The 21,250-nt window shown below is 39.7% G+C and overlaps 2 protein-coding genes and 1 long non-coding RNA gene across 6 annotated transcripts in view; 2 read left to right on the top strand and 1 right to left on the bottom strand.

Moving 5' to 3' along the window:
- The first annotated feature begins 106 nt into the window (after window positions 1–106).
- snupn (snurportin 1) lies at window positions 107–9,501 on the top strand. Its single transcript, XM_071492746.1, has 9 exons — window positions 107–263; window positions 1,814–1,978; window positions 2,418–2,601; window positions 2,872–2,976; window positions 6,006–6,102; window positions 7,333–7,430; window positions 7,598–7,675; window positions 8,183–8,263; window positions 8,447–9,501. The coding sequence occupies exons 2-9, from the start codon at window positions 1,821–1,823 to the stop codon at window positions 8,765–8,767; spliced, it is 1,122 nt and encodes a 373-aa protein (XP_071348847.1). The 5' UTR covers window positions 107–263; window positions 1,814–1,820; the 3' UTR covers window positions 8,768–9,501.
- A 1,808-nt stretch (window positions 9,502–11,309) lies between these two features.
- Window positions 11,310–15,680, bottom strand: LOC139629844 (uncharacterized). Of its 3 annotated transcripts, XR_011693058.1 has the most exons (4): window positions 15,083–15,187; window positions 14,897–14,991; window positions 13,413–13,511; window positions 11,310–11,940 (listed from the first exon to the last, which is right to left on the bottom strand). It is a non-coding gene; the product is annotated as an uncharacterized lncRNA (long non-coding RNA). The 3 variants fall into 3 exon arrangements; XR_011693056.1 differs by lacking the exons at window positions 14,897–14,991; window positions 15,083–15,187 and adding an exon at window positions 15,311–15,680; XR_011693057.1 differs by lacking the exon at window positions 15,083–15,187 and having other exon boundaries at window positions 14,897–15,000.
- Window positions 15,155–21,250, top strand: part of ptpn9a (protein tyrosine phosphatase non-receptor type 9a) — a 24,447-nt gene continuing 18,351 nt past the window's right edge. The window contains exon 1 of one of the 2 annotated variants that reach the window (XM_071492721.1): window positions 15,155–15,252. Coding sequence is in view for 1 of the 2 variants with exons in the window: in XM_071492712.1 (XP_071348813.1) it covers window positions 16,437–16,469 (33 nt within the window). In the remaining variant the exon portion in view is untranslated. Of the gene's footprint in view, window positions 15,253–15,974; window positions 16,470–21,250 lie in introns of those variants that run through there. The other variant, XM_071492712.1, reaches the window with a different exon arrangement.

Here is a 21,250-nt window from a genome sequence, read left to right as displayed (position 1 = left end):
GTGATGAAACCACTATAGATGTTTACAGCTTTATGTGCTGCAGCACTGATTATCTAATTACTGATCACAAATATGTATTTATACGTATACCTACACACACATACAAATCGTACAGAAGTATTTCCATCATGAACGCAGCTTTGCTCTGTAAAACTCCGGGTTAGTTTGCGGCTGTTGTCGGCCAACCAAATACCGTCAGTGGTGGGAAAGATGACAGCGTGACGCTTCGGCAGCAGCAGCAGCCTCCTCCCTGGATGTCCAAGGTATCTGTCGGTTTATTGATTATTATCCGACCAAACCTCCTGTTCAGTGGTTAATTTGGGCCTGATAATTATGTGTAGAAGAAATTAAAGCGATGACGTAGTGATGGTAGCCTAGCAGTGTTGCTAACGACTGGTCGGCCCACGGCATGCTAGCAGGTGTAGCATGACGCTAGCTGCTAAGATAAACTGTAAAACTCTGGGACTTTTTAATGTCAGTGAATCCAAATAGACCCCCACTAGACGAAGGCTTGCACCACCTGTTTGTGGAGACGTTTGTAGTCTTGGTGTATCACAAACGTCCTGTCGGTCAACGGCCATATTGTGGTTTAAAACTGAAGCTAGTTCAGTGTTTAAAAGTTTCAGTGCATCCAACAACAACAAGAAAACTAATGTACTCTAACACAACAGTCCTGCAGTTAATCTGTGTCCACTCGCCAGGTTAAATCATAGAAACATCTCTCTGTATCATGCAGTGCACTAAAAACCACCACCCTCTAAATGACTATGCAGGTTAATCCTGCATAGGTTAATGCCGGGCTGCATTAGTTTTAGCCTGCTGTACCTAATAAACTGGCAACTGAGTGTATGTGGCATTAAAATAAAGCGAACCACTGGTGCAGTGGTGCAGACAGTTAAATAAGCACATAAAATTATGTTGACAGTACCTGGTTAATCACAGTTTAAAAAAAAAAGACGCCCCTGGAAAAATAAAATGGGTAAATATTTCCCTTGCAGAAAATAGACATTACAAACAAGCCTTTCTTCAAATGTTAATCAACTTACACTGTCTTGCATGAACTTGAAAAATAGAAGAAAAAAAAAACAGTTACTGAGGCATGTGCAAAAATTTGACTACCCTACTTAGTCAATACTTTACCCTGCTTAGTCAATACTTTACTTATATATATACATATTGTAATAGTGTATCAATATTGTATCACTAGTTCCAGCCGCTCAAATGTAAGCTTTTCTATAATTATAAATTTGATATTCTATGTAAAGCTGTCACTTCTGGGAAATGATCACTGACTAGACATTTTATAGACCAAGCCAATTAGAAAAAAAAACAAACAAACATCAGATTAATTGATATAAAAATAAGTTTTAGTTGAAGCCCTAATCCCTAATCTTACAACATCTCAGATAGATCCCAGTATGAACTAAAGCACATGTCTTTTGAGTCTCACTCACACAGCAGCAGGAACATGTGTGCCATCATGCAGATGTCACACTGATGTTTTCTGGCTGAACTGCCAAAAAAACAGAAAATGCCTGCAGGAAATGATGAGTACACATTTGCCTGAAAATCACAAAAGAATTTAATGCAGATTCTGCAGATAAAGATAAAGATATGAATGACCTATGGAACTAATAATGCCACTGTTTTCATTTTCAGGCTTTTAAATAGTGATTATTCATGAATTCATCAACCGCATTACCTTCCAATATAAACACCAATCAATACTCTCAGGGGAGGGGATGGTCAGTCTCAGGGAATGAGGGGAAGGGATGCTTGTAAGGCTGTAACCATTATTTTGTACTGATTGCAGAGTCCCCATGGATGACCTGACCCAAGCCCTCTCGGCCAGCTTTGCTGTGTCCAAGGAGCCCAACAGTACAGCGGCCCCCCACCCTCGGCTGGCCCAGTACAAGAGCAAGTTCAGCGTGCTGGAGCAGAGTGAGCGACGGAGGCGCTTCCTTGACCTGCAGAAAAGGTACATGTCCCAACCATTTAGTGTTTGTCCAGTCCAAATAGTAAATCACATGTTTTGATACATGGGAAATGTACTTTAATTCCCTCAACTGCTGTTTATTTGTTTGAGGTGTAAAATAAGAGGCTGGATTTCTATCCACTGTCCCTCTATGTTGCATCGTTAGCAGACCGCTGCTGCTCCCAGCTATATACGTAGAACTCATACACCTGTCGCCTACGTTGCAGCCACAATAACACCTAGTTCTGCCAAGCGTGACTCTCTCCAGATTGAACACAATTGACCAATTTCAAAATGCAAATTAATGACTGGTTTCACTGCAGGACGCTGCCATTTTGTTGCATTTTTTTAATGTTGTGACTGACTTGTAGACTCAAGCTCAATTAATGCCAGAGCAAAAGCGTCTGAAGGAGCCTTTTTTTTTGTCCATCGGTCATCTCAGTAAAAGGTTAAACTACGTCAATCATGCACGGCGTCTGGCTGATGGGGACTGGACGGGGGCGGACAGCGATCCAGAGGAGGACATGGAGAAACAGGAGGAGGGGGAACCACAGCAAGATGGCAACACAGAGGAAGAGGGGATGGAGATTGAAAGGAGGAAACTGCCAAAACATTACGCAAACCAGGTCAGTGTTTGACATATTATGACCCAGATATCTTACTCTTACTCATGTGTGAAGGACAACAAATTATACAATTATCTTTTTGCTGCATTCTGTATTTTATCCAGCAGAGGGCGCCTTAGTTTTTAGAATTACAGCCCTGCTCTCTGGTAGTCGACCTTGTTATAAATCACACTCACATTTAATGTTGACAGATTTTTCCAATAATTCTTGGAGTCTAATACAAATGTTGATGAAGATGAGTTTGTTAACAAAGTTCCCCTTCCTCCTCAGCTCATGCTGTCAGAGTGGCTGGTGGACGTGCCGTCAGAGCTGGACACCGATTGGCTGATGGTGGTCTGTCCTGTGGGGAAAAGATCTCTCATTGTTGCGTCCAAGGTAAGAACCTGTTACTGCTCTTTGAACTGTTTCACTTGATCTGTTGCTGCTGTCCTTAGATTCAAGTATTCAGGAAGGAAGAAGAGTTTGAGGCGCCACGTTGATAATTGGTCAGGTACAGAACTATCAGTCAAATTCAGCTGGGATTCTGTGAGCTGCTTCTTATTGGCTTTTGAATTAGTTTCCATTCGGCTGATTTTGAGGCGTCATCTTCCGGCCCTGACTGAAAGTCTTACCACTTTCCATATTTGTTTCACTTGAAGAACAGCGATCAGCATCTTGTCTAATTTGAATGTACTGTCACGGCTTTACTGAATCAATACTTTTGAGAGGATTACCGTGCGTTGCATCTGTTACCTTCCACGCTGCATTCCTGGTATCAACGAGAATGATGTGAGTTATACTGTGGGTAAGATGAGCCACCTTGTCTCAGCAACCTTACACAATATTGTTAATGTAGGATAATGATTAGGATGAAATTTTCTTGAGTCTGTGACAGAGAAGCCAGTAAGCCAGAGAACTGATGTCATTATAAACCTGTAAAGAAGTTGATTCACGTACAGTACCAGTCATACATTTGGACTGGATGAGAAAGTGTGTCTAAACCTTTGACCGGCAGCGTATATAAGGTACACAGTGAATACCATATGAATCATAAGATTTGCATAATTCTGAGTCTGAATCACAATTTGAGTCAGTTTTATCAAAGTAAAACATGCAGCTGCATAAATTACCACTGGCATATTATTGTTTTAAATGCTTTAGTAAACTACGTGATTACAAGAATATAATGCATGAAAGAAAATGGGTTTGGCCCTGGCAGTAAAGTGTTGAGGAAACAAAAACAAGAAGTAGAGAAAGCAAGTTCTGCAAGGCACACAGACATAACAACACAAACATTGAGCCACAGTGTGGCTCGTCATCCAGTTTGAAATAGGAGAAGGTACCGTCATGCCAACGCAAACATGAATTATGTCATCAGGCTGTAAAACAGAAAGATGATCAGAAAAGAGACAGATTGTCTGGTGAAAAGAAGCACATGAGGACTTTAATTCGCGTAATATGTTACCACTTCTGTCTTCCTCAAGGGTACAGTCAGACAAAAGACCAAAGTTTTTGTGTGTCAGTTGTTAAGCTGTAGCATCTATAGTAATGGTTTCCAAAGCCAGGGCCGTAAGCTAGTACCCTTTATTCTAAAAGCTGAGTAATGATATGAAATGTTTGTGCTGTAATTCCCCTGAATTCTGCGAGTCTGTTCTGCAACATTCCTCAGCTCACAACAACATGATACTGAACTGAAGTAGGTTATCAGTACTCGAGGTAATCAGTCCATCATCACCAACTTCACCACTCGATCTGCCTGTGCTGCGCTCGTATGACTGTTTGCAACTTGCTAATATGAGTAAAAAATGAAAAATATTGAAAGCCTGAGAGAGTTTTAGAGTTTGTTTCAAATTGGAAACCACTAATCTACAGAAAATGTTGAGAGTCTGGAGTTTGGATTTACACTTTTCACATCTTATGAGTTGTCAGAAACCAAAATCCAAAATTTGGGAGACAGGTTGAAGCGTTGAGTGATGCTGCTAAAAGCAGGTGAGTGGCAGTCACCAGGGCTCTGTGGTGAATCACAAGAAACCTGTCAGTCTGATCAAATACAACACCAAACATTCCCTTTATAAGGTAATGATATCCTTTGCAGTATTTTCAAAATCTTCATATAGACATACATTAGAAGAAGTGAAATTAGCTTTAGACAACTTCTTGTGAAAAAAAAAAAAAAAAGACTTGTCAGAACTTTGTGGGTTTTCTGATGTATTTTCTTGCAACATCATAAGTTTTTCTGAGGTCATCTTAACTGTAGAGCAAAAGCCTAATTTATATTGTATTCTATCAGTGTTGCGGTTTATGAGTAATGAAAAGGCTTGAAAATGCTTATCAGCATTAGATGCCGATTACTGGTAACTGGTACAACATGCCTGTCCTGTTCTGTAAAATGTGTTGGACTGGTGTCACTAACTCTCCACACCCTGTGATGTAACCATCTATATTACCATAATGAATGTGCACCTACAGTCATCTGGTTCCTAGTTCCTTATTTTAGACCTTTACCTCACTGATGACAAAAGCAAGTGTGAAACACCATGGCCCAACGCTCTCTACAAGATGAGAACTGAAGATTCTCTGAAACCAGAAACACCAGATGGCTCCTAGTGTTTGAGGGGAACTGAATGACACATTTCATCTGCTCGCAAGCATTCACATTCATTTGTCAGAGTTGCACAATATGACTTTGTGAGCTTTTAAAGTTGCTGCATAGCTCTATTTTTTAAATGCACATAGAAAGCTCTAAACAGAGTTTACTCATGAATTATGATATACAAAGACAGGGCAGTGGTCTCAGACTTGTGGACTCTGCTGTATTTAGAGCTGGGTAATAATTCAGGAGTCTTGTCTTCATGCTTTCAGTGGGATCGAACTCTGGCCATTGAGTTATCAAGTAATCAGTCAATCATTTTAGCCCCAGTGACAATGTGATTATATTATCTTGTTGTTTTACTAAATGTTTAAATTATTGATTCCAAGTAAAATATAATTAAATACAAACTAACTAAAATGAATAATTACAGTTTTTTCTCATGTATTGCGTAACCGTGGAACACACTTCATGCCATTGAGCATCAAACTGATCAATTTATATGTGATTTTTGCCAATATTTGTCATATTATAATATAAATCAGCCCTAGCTTAAAATATATTTCGGTTTTTGAGGATCTGTGTATTAGGCGACCTTATGTGAGCTTGTGGGGCTGAAGTTTAGAAAAACTTCAGTTGGATTTTTAGGTTAAGCTTATTCAAGCCAGCTTTCAGAAGCCAGTGTCAGACAGAGTCATTTTGCTGCATACCACATATGCCTAAATAAGGATATAAGGATGCTGACAATAAGGCCAACCAATGGAAAAACCACAGCTAACAAATAGTCGTTGTCTTTTCCCTCATGTTGCGTCTCTGCTTTTGACTTTTTCTGAAGGGGTCCACTGCAGCGTACACTAAAAGTGGCTACTGTGTGAACCGTTTCCCCTCCCTGCTGCCCGGTGGGAACCGACACAACTCTGCCATGGGAAAAGGTAGGTGGGCCGCTTGTATCTGGAGGACAGTGGTTCACTAAAATGGACCGCCAGGGCATTTTCACAACATGCACAAGTGTTTCACCAACAGTAGATTCTTGTGTTATCTCCCTTTCTCTCATGAACTTCTTAAACCTTTTAACCTCTTAAACTGCACCTACCTGCTGGTGGAGCAGTCAGTACAAAGTCATATCACGCCGACAACCTTTGCCCAAACTGACAGAACCTTATTTTAGATTCTAGTGGAAATCCCAAATTGTCCAAAGGTAACGTAGATGATTGAATAAAATGATGATAAGACTATTTCCATTTGATGCAATGGTAATTTTACAATCTTATTGTTACTTAAGGGGGAATTTAAGGGAAAATCTGGACATTAAGGGGTCAGTCACAGCAGAGATCAGACTAAAGCATCAAGTGAAGAGTTGATATTGTTACCATTAAACAGTTGTGATTTTTATTTATGTTTTCTTGTTGTCTATGCACAAACATACGTCCCATTCTTGTGAATGGGATATCTCAGGAACACCTTCTTCAAATTTGGCACAAACATTCATCTGGACTCGAGGATGAACTGATTACAATTTTGTGGTCAAAGGTCAAGGTCGCTGTGGCTTCACAAAACAACTTTTTGGTCACAACTCTCAAATTCAAACACTAATTGTGGTAAAAAAGAAAAAAAAAATTAACCCACAAATAAAGTGATAACATTTTATATCCAAATGGTCAACTTCACTGTGACATCATAATGTTCTGCAAAAACACCTCTGGCCATTATTTAATGCTGTAACTCAGGAAGGGGAGATTGTGACCATATGTCCTGCAACTTGGCTTGTGGGCGGAGCCATACAACCACAAGGCTGTTATTCTATTTTTTATTTTTTTAATCCTTTCTAGCTAAAATTTCTTGCAGCACTGGTTGTTCATCCTCAGGGTGGTCGGTGTCGTTAGTGTCTTGAAATTAATTAATTTTTGTTCCAAAACATGGTACAGGTCATAAAAAAAAAAAAAAAAACCTTTGCACAACCAAAAAAATATCTTGTAGTAATTACGCCAGTGGTATATCAATATCAATGATCACATCGTGCACACTGCAGATATATTAAATATTCTTATTGCTTTTCATTAAGACATTAATAGTTCAGATTATATCGGAAGTCACCATAAAGTAGTTTTATATCTGTGAATTCTTCACATCTGTAAGTTGGTCTTTGTATTTTCCCCATGCAGACTATACAATCCTGGACTGCATTTACAGCGAAGTGGACAGAACGTACTACATCCTGGACGTCATGTGCTGGAGAGGCCACCCGGTCTACGACTGCCCGGTAAGACTGGGCTTCTAATCCTCCAGCAATCCAGGAATGCTTGTCTAATTGCTTAAGTAGCAAAGTCTGGGCCACAGATGTGCTTTTTTTACCACGTTGCCCATCTCATTGGCTCAGGATTTGAAATGGGAATTTTTTGTTTACAATGCTTGTTTTCTCATCAACAGACAGAGTTCCGTTTCTACTGGCTTCAATCCAAAGTCCAGGAGACGGATGGCCTATCAGAGATCGCCAAACGCAACCCTGTGAGCACCACAAACAGGAATAGAATCTTTCCACTTCATGCCCCATTTTTTTCTTCATAGTTTTCTGTTGTTTGAGACACTGTAACATGTTTATTCAGTCATTGTTTTCTGAATGTGGTGGGTGTTCCATTTTATGCCTTGCTGCACTTAATTTCCCCATATGGGATAAATAAAGTCCTGAACTTGAACCTAAATGTTCTCAAGGGAAAATCAGACAAGTGAAAATTAAAGACAAACTCCCATTTCTGTCTTGGGGACTAATTGTGAACTAAAGTGATTATTGCACACAAATCTTGAAGATTATGTTTCTCGAGTGAACTTTGAGTTCCACCTCTAAATCTCCAGTGTTTGTGTGGCCCAGTCCAGGAGAAGCTAAATCAGGCTTAGTCCTTGCAGGGTGAACTCACCATTGGAAAGCAGTTTTCTCGCATTTGACAAGAAGACAAATTGAGACAAATTGTGTTGGGAACTAACATCATGGTGCTCTGGTTTTGTTTGGTCCAACAGTTCCGGTTTGTGAGCCTCCAAAGCACTGACTGCACAGCAGAATCAATTCAGAAAGCCCTGGCAGCTGAGTACAGCTTCAGCGTAAGAACCGATCATTTGATCTTAAACTGTCTTCTGAAAAACACCTTACATTGCAAGTCGTGTTATGTGTCAGATAAATGCTAAAAATGCTCGGTGTAATGATGTTTATGGAAAACAAACTCAAACATTTTGTGTATTTCTCATCAGGCTTTGACAAGTTTAATTATGAATTTCTGACTGCAGGTGGACGGTCTCCTCTTCTACCACCGGCAGACCCACTACACTCCTGGCAGTACTCCTCTAGTTGGCTGGCTTCGCCCCTACATGGTCACTGACATCCTGGGTATAGAGGTTCCCGTAGGACCTCTCACCACCAAACCTGAGTATGCCAGCCACCAGCTGCAGCAGATCCTGGAGCACAAAAAGGCATCAAGCGAAGTCCGCCCGGCCAACAGAAGCGGAGGCTACGAGTTAGAGTACCTGTCCACACCGAGCCAGGACAGTGCAGACTCTGTGAACTTTCTGAATCAAAACCCAATAAGGGAAGCAAACATGGAGATCTGAGTGGGAGGCTTAACGAGATGCAAATTGCCAACTCAGTATTTCTGAGTGGTGTCGGCCCACATATGGCTCTTTAGAATGTCTGCTGAATGGTTCTGCAGATCTGACCAATTGCAAAGCATGGCTAATTCTAATCCGGCACTGCTCGGGATGCCCTCAGCGTGCAGATTAGTAGAGCTATGCTGTATATGTGTTTTTATTTTGGCTAAAAAACATTTACATCTTTACGTCTACCTGCTGCAGAATTTGGAAACAGTTAGTTTCCTTGAGAATAATTGCAGAGCATTTAGCCACTATAATTACAATGACAGTCTGTTGTGCAGATCCTTTTCATAACACCATAGGTGGTTGCATGGAATCAAAAAAAGAGGACAAGAGGTGTCTTATGTAAGATTTTGCTGCTCTGCACTTTGTGCACTTAAAACAGATCTTACATAGAAACATCTCCCTCCTTACCGTCAGCAGTTGTTTGTAGGTCAACTGTCACTGATGCATATTCACTGAAAAATGCAGAATTTTTTGAGCAGAACATTTATTTGAGCTTAAGGAAAGGAGAGTTTAGGATTCACTCAGTGTTTTTGGAAGGTGAGATGATGCTGACTGGTCAGACCCTGTGAGCTGTCATCATGCTGAACAGCAGGAGTGGCATAGGCTTTTACAATTTAATGAGAAGTTTAACATTGGTGATAATGTGTTTTAAAAGTGTATGTTTCTAAATAAATGTTTTTTTAATTGGACTACACTCCTGTTCAGTGTGTTTTGTTGAAAGGTCTACAGTTCAAAATCAATTCTCTAGATGTGACGTGTAACACAGGGAATTTTTAAATTAGACTACAAGAAAAATAAGACTTAAGAACAGAAATTTTCAGAATTTGAAATTGGTTTTGGAATGCAATTAAAAGTATTAAACAATTAACAAAAATATAAAGTTTGAGGAATTAATATATCAAAATGTAATCTTTGATAATAGTTTTAATTTATTTTAGTAGTAAACTTAGTAAACTTTCATTTTACTAAATTGCTGCCTCTGTGATCAAGCAAGAACTGATTTAAAAAATTAAGCCAGAAAGAAATCTTCACACCCAACTGTGCATGCTCTGTCAATGTACCTGCAAGTAGCTGATGTTGCAGTGTATGCTAAGACGTGACTCACACAGCCAGAATTCGTGCGCATCTCTTCCTCTCTGCACTGAGTTTACCGTGCCATTTGCGTAACTGAAGGACAGGGCAGAAACTGTCAACAGGAAAAGACATGTGAACTGTCTGGCAGGGTTGTGAACTTGGTTTCAGTGACCTGTGCCAACAGATCCTGAGAGAGAGCATCTAAGATTGCCTCAGGTTACTAGATCTTGGTTGTATGAAGTAGTTTACAATATTTTAGGAAGGGAGGTGACCTGATTTTCCCTTTCCTTTTGTTTCCCTGCTTGTAGAGAAATTACAGTTTTGAATTTGAGCTGTTTCTGGTTTCAACTGGAAAATGCCCAGTTTTTAAAAGTCCTTTGACCTGTTTCCACCTTTGACGTGCTATTATACATACTGTATACGATAAATTAGTTTTAAGATTTCAAAGGTAGCTGAGTTAGTAGTGGTGACTTTAAAACTAGTGGCTCTAGGGATGTTCGTTGATCCACCACTTTGGTTCAGACTCAAATATCTCAACAACTATTGGATGAATGGTCATGAGGATAAAGATTATAGGCCTGTGACATACTGTATCTCTATATCAACTCGATGGGATTGGCACAAATTTATGTAGAGATGTGTATGGTCCCCAGATGATGCATCCCACCGACTCTCACAAAAACATGACTTTTCCTCTGCCACCTTTGTTGATATTTTTGGTTTTTCATGAAATGTTTCAACAATTGATGAATGGATTATCAAGAAATTTGGTAAAGACATTAAAACCCTCCTCTAGATGAAGTGTAATTATGTTGGTAAACATTGTTTCTGCTTACCATTAGCATTTTGGCACTGTCATTGTGGTCATCTTGAAAGGCTGATGTTAGCATTTAGCTCAAAGCCCTGCTGAGTACAGCCTCACAGAGCTGCAAGCTCAGCTGGTGTTTGAATTCAGGTCGTATTCAGGTATATTTGGTGTCCCAATTAGAGTTAAAAGATAAGATCACTAAACAGTACAGGGGTTTGTGTTTGACCCTGTGAATCAGAGAGGATCCACTTCTTTTTAGAAACATCAGCTTAATGTCCAAAACTGCAGCTGAAAGACACACATCTTGTGTTTGTGCCACTACTCACTTTTTCTACTCTGGAAAAAACAAATGTTATTTTCTCCTTGTCTTGGCTTTGCAATGGTATCGTTATTGCTATCACCACCTACACGGAACAGATGAAAGTTACATGTTCATTACCCTCTGTGGGGATCATTATAACTCATTCTGGGAAACGTAGGAGATCACTGACTGTTGGGGGGAGGGGGGTGCAAAATGCAGCTGAAGGAAATACAATTGCAATACCTCATCATGCAATGACTCCTGGAAAGCATCAAAAATACAAAAGACAATCTATAAAGGTAACAGATAAAAGAAGTCGCAGGGTTGCATTTTTGGTTATCTGATTTTTGGTGAGTTTTTACTTCTACCTAAATGTAGATAAGGAAAAAAAAGAAAGTATAACAGTGATGATGTATTTTGTGATAAATGAGATTTAAATTACTTGAATTTCCTATGGATTATACTCCTGAAAACACAACATGAACAATGTTTCCACTTGGCTTTAGGATTGTGTCACTGCATTTCTGGTCAACATGTGTGCAAAGTGTTTAAGCCAGTTTTCTGCAAAAAGCTCGAAAGGATTTGACTTTACCGTAGTGTGGTATTTCAGAGCAAGATGTTTGATAAATGCAGTTCATCGAGTACAGTCGGATGTTTTTTTCTTTCACATTCAGTCACCTCTGCACCAAAGGGTCTGTCAAAGACAGCATGTGGTTTCTGTAAGAATTCAGTGATTAGTCAGCAGCACCCATCACTTTCCAGGAACTGAGCACCTGTCAGTCCACAGTAACACTTTTCACAGCGCTTTCAGGCTCCTACACACACGCATACGCTCACACGTACAATGTTGCTTACTTCAGGCCTCTCTGATCTCTTTGAAAGGCCTTGTCACAAGACTTCTGAGGAGTGAAGCAGATTTGTGTTTCTCCTGAAACTCTTCAACACCTGTCAGACAAAGGATGTTTAACCTCAACGGCTGGTTTTAGTTCCTGGTATTATTGTCTGAAGTAAGATGCATGTTGATTTGTGGGTCTGCACAGGGCTGTAGCCAGGATTTGATAAAACATGAGGTCAAATCCAAATCCCCAGAGGCTCCAATTCCCCTTAGACATTTTGAACTTTGCCAACATTGTTTTTCATATTATTATAAATTTTTTAATCCCTTAGATTATATTATCAATCTAATTTTTTTTTCAGAAATATGTTCATCCCTTTCGTCACAAGGAGAGAAGAAAAAAATCATGCCTCTTTTATGTCTGCACTGTAAATAAGGTAAGCAGCTGGTTAGTTTAGCTTAACATTAAATCTGGAAACAAGGAAACAACTAGCCTGGCAGGTACTAAAATCTAAAAATAATTTTATTATTATGAATTGCATTTGAAGTTTTGTACAGATTACACACACATGTTAATTACTGAGCTTTATATTTAACATACAGGCATGCGAGTTGTTGTGATCTTCACATCTATATCTCAGGAAGATACAAACAAGTAACCTTTTTTCCAGAAAAGTAATCACATTTTGAGATCTTCATCCCAAAAACATCAGAATCAGGATTCAAAACCCACCATGTGTAATATGTTTGTAACTGTAAATTGTCAGCTACTCCTCAGGTCATTAAAATCTCCAAATTCCAAGACATAATTCTGAGGGCATGACCTCGGTGTCCTCCTAAAGCCCTGGGCCCACAATGTTTTGCTCAGTACATCTGTGATTCCTAGAAAATCCAGTTAGATGTGATTTCCATATAGCCTTAGCATGACCTTTAATCACTTTAGACTTAATATATGGGATCTGGAGTGAATCATGCTGAACTAGAGGCCTCCATACACTGGCAACATCTTTGAGTAAACTGATCTTTTTGGAAACTAAATACTTGAATCTCTGTCTCCAGCTTTTACTGACTGGCACAGTGAGTTAAATCAGGCCTTCGCTCTAAAGCGTTTGATATACTCAAAACCTTTTTTTGTGAGACAGGACATTACATGGGCAGGACTAAGAGTTAACCAATCCCATTTCCCCAAATGACATGATGTCAGCTGGTTTCACAGGAAGTCTATTGTTGTCCACCCCATTTTCCCTTTGGTTTTCAAGCTAGACTTTCTCACGCCTCATTATTTACAGTTTGCCTATTGTGGGACCTTGTTATTTGTGTAAAAAAACAAACACCGTATGAATGCACCTACACTACTGGTCAAAGGTTTCAGATCACCTCCATTTTTCCCAGTTGGCCTGTTGAGATAAGGCCTGTTGTCTATGAAATTTACATGATTTCTCAGTTTTTGGTGACCTAAACTTAAAACATATTTTTTTACTTTGGACAGTTTACCATTATGCCATTAACGGTTATTCACTGGGCTTGAACTGTATAATTTGCAACCTTTCCTTAAAAAACACCCATCTTGAAAATAGCCTACCTGTCTTGAATGCAGCCCTACTGTTGGACAGGGTCCAAGGGTTTGCATGACCCCAGCCCAAGGTCCAGGGGTGGCCCATGCAAAGGTCTATGGTTAACCCTTAAATTGGATCAAGAACAACAATTTACTTATTGACTTATATCATCGATAATACACTTTTTATCTATTACATATAAATATGTGTTGAAAACACATTTCAATGTGTCCCCACTCCCCACTGTTATCGTGAAAGTGGTGTGGTCAAAACACTTGGCCAGTCAGATGTTTAGAGAACACGTGCAAACTGACTAGCTAGCTCAAAATGCTGAGTCACCAATGATCAGGGCCTCAAAAAAGAAAAGCAAAATGAGAAGAAGATAATGAAAGGTGCAGAGAGGCAATGGCCAAATTTCTGACCAAAAGCTAGCTAGATTTAAAAAAATATCATGATGAGAGGATTAACACAGCATTTTCTTACATTCTCATACATTTCTTTCTACACTCTCACCTTGTTTTGCATCACATTACTTTTACAGTCTCACTAGGAACACATCAAGGTAACACATCAGTAATCTTGCAGGAAATGCACTCTCCCGCCTGCACTTGAACCAACCTCCCTTCTGAAATATATCAGCAGCCAGTAATATTCCTAGGGAAACCTGAGTGTGTGTGTGTGGGTCCTTTTACAGCAACTTTATCATTCTGTTGGGTATTTTCTGTTTCCTATGATGTCATGCAGTTCCTGTAAAGTGTACTGGATTATCATGTAGCCTGGGGGATGCATGAGTTGAGAGTTTCACTAATTAAATTGCTATTCTTGCAACCTATTCTGCTCCTATTATTAGTAATTTCCTCTCACTTTATTTCATGCATTAGTAATGTTGGTAATAGTTTGAAGATTGCTGTTGTGATGTAGACCTATTGTTAATAGTAATATGTGCACAAAAACAGTATATTTCAAATATACACCACGGTGGCAGATAAGTAATATATTAGCGGTTCCTTCAAGACATGTGTAAGACATAAAGAAATACTCTGTTGTGCATAATAATTCATCTAACATATTTTTTTCTTTACAAAAAAAAAATTAAGTACTTGAACAATTTAAAAAGCGCCCTCATTGAAAAGTATAGAATCTAGGAATGTTCAAATATATTTCGTTTAGCCTTAAATTGTCTCCAATTTCCCTGAAACATGCATCCTTGTATACAGTATATGCAGAAATGTGAAGGCCTAAGTTGACATATGAACACACACATTGCATATTTTACCACAACTGGCTTTGAAACCAGCTGTGGTGTCACAAGATCATGCTTGCAAATGCACATTTTGGGGAATACGCTTGCCTTCTGGCAGAGGGTTAAACAAGATGAAACCATTCTCACGTTAAATGTGAAGCCACAGTAGCAGCAGACAGCTTAACATAAAGAGCACAAAGCCCTGCTTCACTAACACGTCATATCTTGTTTGTTTAATCCATACAAAGACTGAAGTGTAAAACTGACCTGGTTTTATAGACGGTTTAATGTCAGCCTATTTCTTGACCATGCAGAAATGATTTCTTTTCCCACAAGACATTTTCACATTGTGGTTTTTAAAACTGAATAAACAGACGAGATGTAATGTGTCAATTAGTGAGTTTTAGATGTGTTTGTGCCAAGTTTTTGTGTTGCTGTATACTTCATATTTACCATGCAGACACAAAAATGATATCAATCTTCTTCACTAAGTCTCGGCCAGAAAGCAATTAAGTGTACACCAAGATATCCGATAACAAACAAGCTGGGAGCAGTAACTGTCACCGCTGGTTGCCCCGGAAACTGGTGGAGCAAAGTAGTCTGGGACTTAACTCCATAAAACGGTAAATTGTTGTTTTTATTAGATTAAAGTTTTTGTACAGCTAAACAAACAAGACTTACCGTGTTAATTAGTGTGCTTTAGAGATGCCTGTATGTTGTTGTTTTTATGAAAGAGAAAGAGTCAGCTAGCTTGCCGTTTCCAGTCTTTATGCTAAGGTAAACTAGCATTAAGCTAACGGGCTTTAGCTTCATGTTTAGCTGCGGAGACACATGTGAGTGGCAGGCTATCTATCTTCTTGTCTAACTCCTTGCAAGACAGCAAATGTGTTTCCCAAAATTTCAAACTTTTGCTGGAAGGTAAGCGTGGAGAAACTCAGCAGACGAATTTGAAAGAAGCCTGTTCAGTTATTAATCTACAGAGTGACAGTCCAACATCCAAGTTATCTTTAATAACCGGTATCAGCAAAACTCATTCTGAGTGGAGGGGGCTTTATGAAGGCTGGTATAGTGAGTGTCATTTATTTTCTCTCTTTCAAATCCACTGTGTATCAGAGTACTCCCCGCGCCCCCAAAAGTAAACTGACACTCAAAATGGTGATTTTCCTGTTTGGTTTCCTATTTTTATGAATGAAGGCGGAGGTCAGTGAGCTTTTGTCATTTTCTACTCTTAACCACCAGGGGGTAGAGCGGCATGCAGAAAGAATAGCCTTCAATCTCTCTCTCTCTCGCTGTTCAGGGCTGTCTCTCACACAACATAAAGGCAGCGTTCAGAGCTAAAAACTTGCAATTCATGGCATGGAGGAGTCAGCGGGCAGCTGCCGCCCTCTGATCTGTGTAAGGTTAGGTGGATGAGCAGCAGATCATGGTCTGAGCCCAGTTATCATCGAGCCGAAGCAAAGCCTCGTCTAGCTGCTCGAGTGTAGTCCTCTCTCTTTTTTTTTTTTCTTCCCTGTCTTCTTTCTCTTCTCCTCCGTGAAATCTGACACAACATCAGCGGCTTTTCGCTCTAGTTTGGATGGCAGATTCAGGCTAATTGGCCTGCGTGTTTCGCAGTCAAACAGTATCAAGAGAAAAGAAACACTCAGTTCATACTGCAGCGATTCAGATGCCTTCAACTTTGAGCGAGAGGGACAACCCCTAAACCCCGTTTTTACACGAGGGACAGACACACAGACATCTCCGTTATCTTCCACTTTATGAAAAGGACGCGTCTCGGTGAAAGGTGATCGGAGAACTGACGGGAACCATGGCAGCTACTTTATCGGCGGATGAAGAACAGGTAGGCCTAAGGGTCTCTATGCTTACACTTCTTCCTTTCTGTGTTAAATCGCCCTATATTGTTCCTGTCTCGGCCCTACCTGGAGGTATTCTGGCCCTGTGCATTGCGTGTGCGCACCGCAGCGAGTGGCGGTGGCGGTGCGCAATGGTGGATTTGTTGCGAAATGATCCTGAGTGCGGAGCGGAAATATTGTATCGATTTCTGGCGCATTATTGCTCTCGTTGCATCACTGTCAGTTCCTCTCCAGCGGCCCGGCTGAACTGTTGCGAAAGAGGCCGTGCTCGCCTTTACCAGCCTCCACAGATGTAAAATGATTCAGTGCGTGGCTCAGAGTTGGGCAGTCGTGGGTGCAGACCGTGATATTACACCGGGGAAGGTTTTAGAGGAGAGCTGGAAGTGCCGTGTGGTTCCCCATATGGCTCATTCAAAAATGAGTACGGTTGAAACTTGGCTTTTAGTGTCATGCTATGAGGGGAATGAGAGACTGGGTTTAACTGTACCATCCAATCTTATAATGCAGACATATTCACAAATTTAAACCAATATGAAGGGTGGAAAATGAATTTTCCCTTAATTTCTGTGTTTTATGAAGGCCTAAATGAGTTTGAGTAAGCCCAAAGAGCGGTAAACTTAGTTTTGATGTTCTTTATGTGTCACTAATATTAAGATTTTGGTTTAAAAAGTGATGGAGACCAAAATGAAACTCATTCTTTAGTGATTTTGCATTGTTTAAAAAATAGCCAAGTCATCACACCACCGAGGTCTGTATATTCTAGTTATTATTTTGCAAGTTGTAGGCTGAGAATGGTATTACATTTTATGCTTTATAATCGCAGGTCCTAAAGAAAGGATCATTTGCTCTTGAAGTGAATTAGACTTAATTTTAGCAGAGAAAAAATGAATTTTGAGTAAGGTAAATCTGAATTGATGAGCTCATGTCTATTAGTGTACTCTGAATATACCATTAGACAGTTTATCATTGGTAGAGGTGAAAGGATAAACCAGTTAGTTGATCAACAGAAAAGTAACTGGCAACTAGGTGTGTTTTCAGTTTTTGTTGTTTTTGTTTTTCTTATGTGATCGTAAACTGAATATCTTTTCAAAGCCAGTCAGTCATAACTAAACTAAACAAACTAAAGGAAACTGCAATGGACTATTGCACTATTTCCTGACATTTTACAGACCAAAAGATCAATGGATAAATGAAGAAGATTGTTGATAGAGAACTGTTTGTTACATCCCTAACTATATGGTACACCCTGCCAAAACTAATGCATTCGAATGCAACACTATCTGCAATGAATGCTTTCTTAATGAAGGTTATGATGCTCAGTTTTTGTTATTGTTTTGTCTACTTTCGCTGTAGTTTGTGGTACTGTGTTGTACTGAGAGATGTTTCTTATATATCGTCCACCATATTTATATCACTGAGTTGAATCAACACCTCTCTAGACAGTCACAACAAAAACTGAACATTATAACCTTCATGAAGTTAGGTGTATTGCAGGGCTGATGTATTACACTACATTAGTTGTTTAGTTTCTAATAAACTGGCAACTAGGTGCGAATGATAACATTTGTCTCTGTCTGGTTTATAGTTCAAATATAACCAGCCACACCAAACTGTGGCATAAACGCCATCCAACCCATAAGAAATCCAACATAAACAGCGTTAACACACTAGTTAGTATTTTTTGTACATTGTTCATTTCACTCTGAACAGAGAACAGTTACTGTGGGGGAATAATGATCAGTTTGCATGGGCCACATTTTGAATCTACAGTTGATTTATCAAGTCTTCTTCTTCTTTGGTGCTGGTCATGCTTGTGTCTCCTCTTCCCACTGACTCTTCTCATGATCTGGTCAGCAGAAAGCTTTATCTGGCTACTCCATTTCCTGTGTGAGCCAGGGCCCCTGCTAGGGTACCGGACGCCCTCATTACATCCACAGCCTTGTGGGGGGCGTTTGGGTAGATTTTGTGTGTGTGTGTGTGTGTGTGTGTGTGTGTGTGGCAGGGTAGCTCTCTTGGGAGTGTACATGGGTGTAGTGGAACTTCATTCTAAAGGCAGCTGTTAAAAGCATTTCCACCAGACTCGGGGGAAGGGGGAGTTTATGAGTTACAGAGTGCCTGTGTGTGTGTCTATCATGTGCTCTAGAGAAAATGTGTATGTTTGTGTGTGTGTGTGCGTGCGTGTGTGTGTGTGTTGTGTCTACTCCCAGGAAGCAGTGGAGTGAGAGAAAGTGGGGAATAGGGAGAGAGTGACGTTATTGACTTCCTGTTTTGGTATTGACTTGTGCCAAATGGGACTCACTGAAGTGAAGCGAAGCCGCTTGGCAACTGCAGTCCCACATTTGTAAATAGATTAGCATGGCATCTGCAATCAAATACATTCTGGAAAGACAATGTCAAGGGCAGCCATAAATCCTCTTCATAATAATGATAATAATAATAATAATGCTAATAATAAAGAAATGCATTAGCCCTGTCTGTAGGACCAAGACGTAATCATGACGCTGCAATCACCCTCCACTGCTTCCCATAACCCTTCAATAGACCTTCCAGCTGAGACATTCATACAGTCGCCAGCTACAGTATGACTCCTCCTGGCGGGAATGTGAATACAATGGGCTGGATGTCAATACCAAGACATCAATGACCAATTCTTGTAACTAAGGAATATGACAATAGTAAGTAAAACAAAAAAAAATCCAATTTAGGCATCCCAGTAAGTCGGCATGCACAATACCGTCATTGCGGCAGTGATGCATCTAAATGAAATGCAGCCATTAATAAAAACAATCTGTGTTTGACAAGTCAAAACTTATGCCATGAGGAAGATCTGAAGAATTCTATTAGTGGTGAATAATGTGGATAAAATCATCTTCCACAGTATATGTAAACAACATTTTCTACAAATTCACCATAGAAAGTGTTGTATAAATACGTTTTGGCTAATTCAGTGATCTATATATATGACGTTTTTTGTTATTTTCAGACATTAAAACATTTAATTGAGAAAATAATTGGCAAATTGATAATGAAAATGATCATTAGTTGCAGTGCTAAAATCAAGGTACTTCATCACTTTTCTGCATCCTGTAATTCCAACTCTACTTTAAAGCAATCTTGCCTATTGACTTACAACATTGCCTGCATTGCTTGCATTGCCACAGAGACATTAAAGGGATAGCCATGTAAAATTTTGTTTTTTTCACAATTTGAGAGTATAGCAAAATCTTTGATATTAGACACGTTATTTATGGTCAGCCTATATATTGCGATACCAGCTCCCATAAGTTGAACATTATTATAAGTACTGCATCTGTTATAGAATCAGAAAACACTTTCTGCAATGTACAACATAATGCAGTGAACAGTATAATAAACAATGTTGTCAACACATGTAGTCATGGTTAGTCTTGCAGAGCAGCAACAAGTAGATCTGTTTTTTTGCAAGGATTCAGATTACCATTACTGTGGGTGCTTGTTGCAGAAAAAGCCTAAATGGAACATAGTGGGATGGAGCACAGTGTCAAGGTTGTAGGCGGCAAAAGTTCATAAACTGTACACGGATAAATATTGAGCGACAGAAAATAGAGGTGTACAGAATAATAAGTCAACTGGTGCAGAGAGTTAGAAGTTAGCAGTAAAGCTGTGAACATAGCAATGTATGTGCACTCAAGGCTATTTGTCAGTAAATAAATGCTGCAACTCCTCAAGACCAAAGTCCGAGTGTCTCCCCTGTGCTTCCCAACTACAGTCCAGACTATGAGCCAAGAAAGGTTAACAACACTGAGGCAGGAAAATGCAGAATTCTGCATTGTCAATGGAGTCTGTCATTGTCAGTTAATGTTAAATATAAGATTATACCTCTATACTGCACATTTGATATGTTTGGTGTCAATTCGAAGGAATAATCCTAATAACCTCTCCAGGAAGGAGTGCCCGAAGGTGAACATGTCCAGGCAGTAAGATGCAGGAGAGAGATTAATTAACCATTACAGCCCATGTCACATCCATGGTATATCATGACTTTCAATTAACAGTTCCACAGTGGATTGTGTCACATTGTATTGGTGTGAAAATTATAGTTGAGCAAAGTGATGACACAAAATAATTGTGCATAATGAGTGTTTGAATTTTCAATTCACCACTCACTGCAGAGTAAAGTACTGAGTGTCTGTTATTGAGGGAGTAGTAAACGAGAGAACAATGGAGGGATTTTAAGGACAGTCCCCATCTCCCTGCAGGAAAAGTTATCTGTTTTGTTGAAACTGTTTGCTGCAGCAGTGAGTTGTGTGGTGCTGGGTCTCTGACCTTTTTGGACATGTGGATTTGGTTTTAGGGCCTTTTAGTTGAGAACTGACCACAAACTCATCCACAAGCTCCCAGCACAGCAGGTTTCTACCACAGTGGACCTAATCAATTCGCCACTGACTGTCATTGTCAACATCACCGATAAACAACCCCAATCATCAATGAACAATCCTGATAGCAAACAGGATTATGTAATGTCAGCTGTGTATTGGAAGGCCAGAAGCCACCTGCCTAAAATGCCTCACACAGAATTTCAGAACAACAAACTGAGGAAATGAAGACAGCTGAACCAGTGAAGATGGAAAAAATAGACTAATGCTGAACTTGCAAGGACCTCTCGGTCTATTTAGTTTCATGTCATGATGGTTCAAGCCAGAATTAAGTGTTTTTAAATGAATAATCACGAACTTTGAGGAAAAAATCTCCTGCTATATCAGAAGTGGAGCAAGTCAAGCAAATATTT

Source organism: Trachinotus anak, unplaced genomic scaffold (genome assembly GCF_046630095.1).
Source record: "Trachinotus anak isolate AG129_WGS33_773 ecotype Australia unplaced genomic scaffold, CSIRO_AGI_Tana_v1 ptg000002l, whole genome shotgun sequence".
NCBI classification, from domain to species: domain Eukaryota; kingdom Metazoa; phylum Chordata; class Actinopteri; order Carangiformes; family Carangidae; genus Trachinotus; species Trachinotus anak.
Note: the sequence above shows the minus strand (reverse complement) of the source record. Positions and strands in the feature narration are given on the sequence as shown.

Coding starts and splice junctions, on each gene's coding strand:
- snupn (XM_071492746.1), top strand. CDS start 1,821: ATGGATGACCTGACCCAAGCCCTCTCGGCCAGCTTTGCTGTGTCCAAG. Junction 2,977..6,005: donor CTCTCATTGTTGCGTCCAAG/GTAAGAACCTGT, acceptor CTTTTTCTGAAG/GGGTCCACTGCAGCGTACAC. Junction 7,431..7,597: donor ACCCGGTCTACGACTGCCCG/GTAAGACTGGGC, acceptor TCTCATCAACAG/ACAGAGTTCCGTTTCTACTG.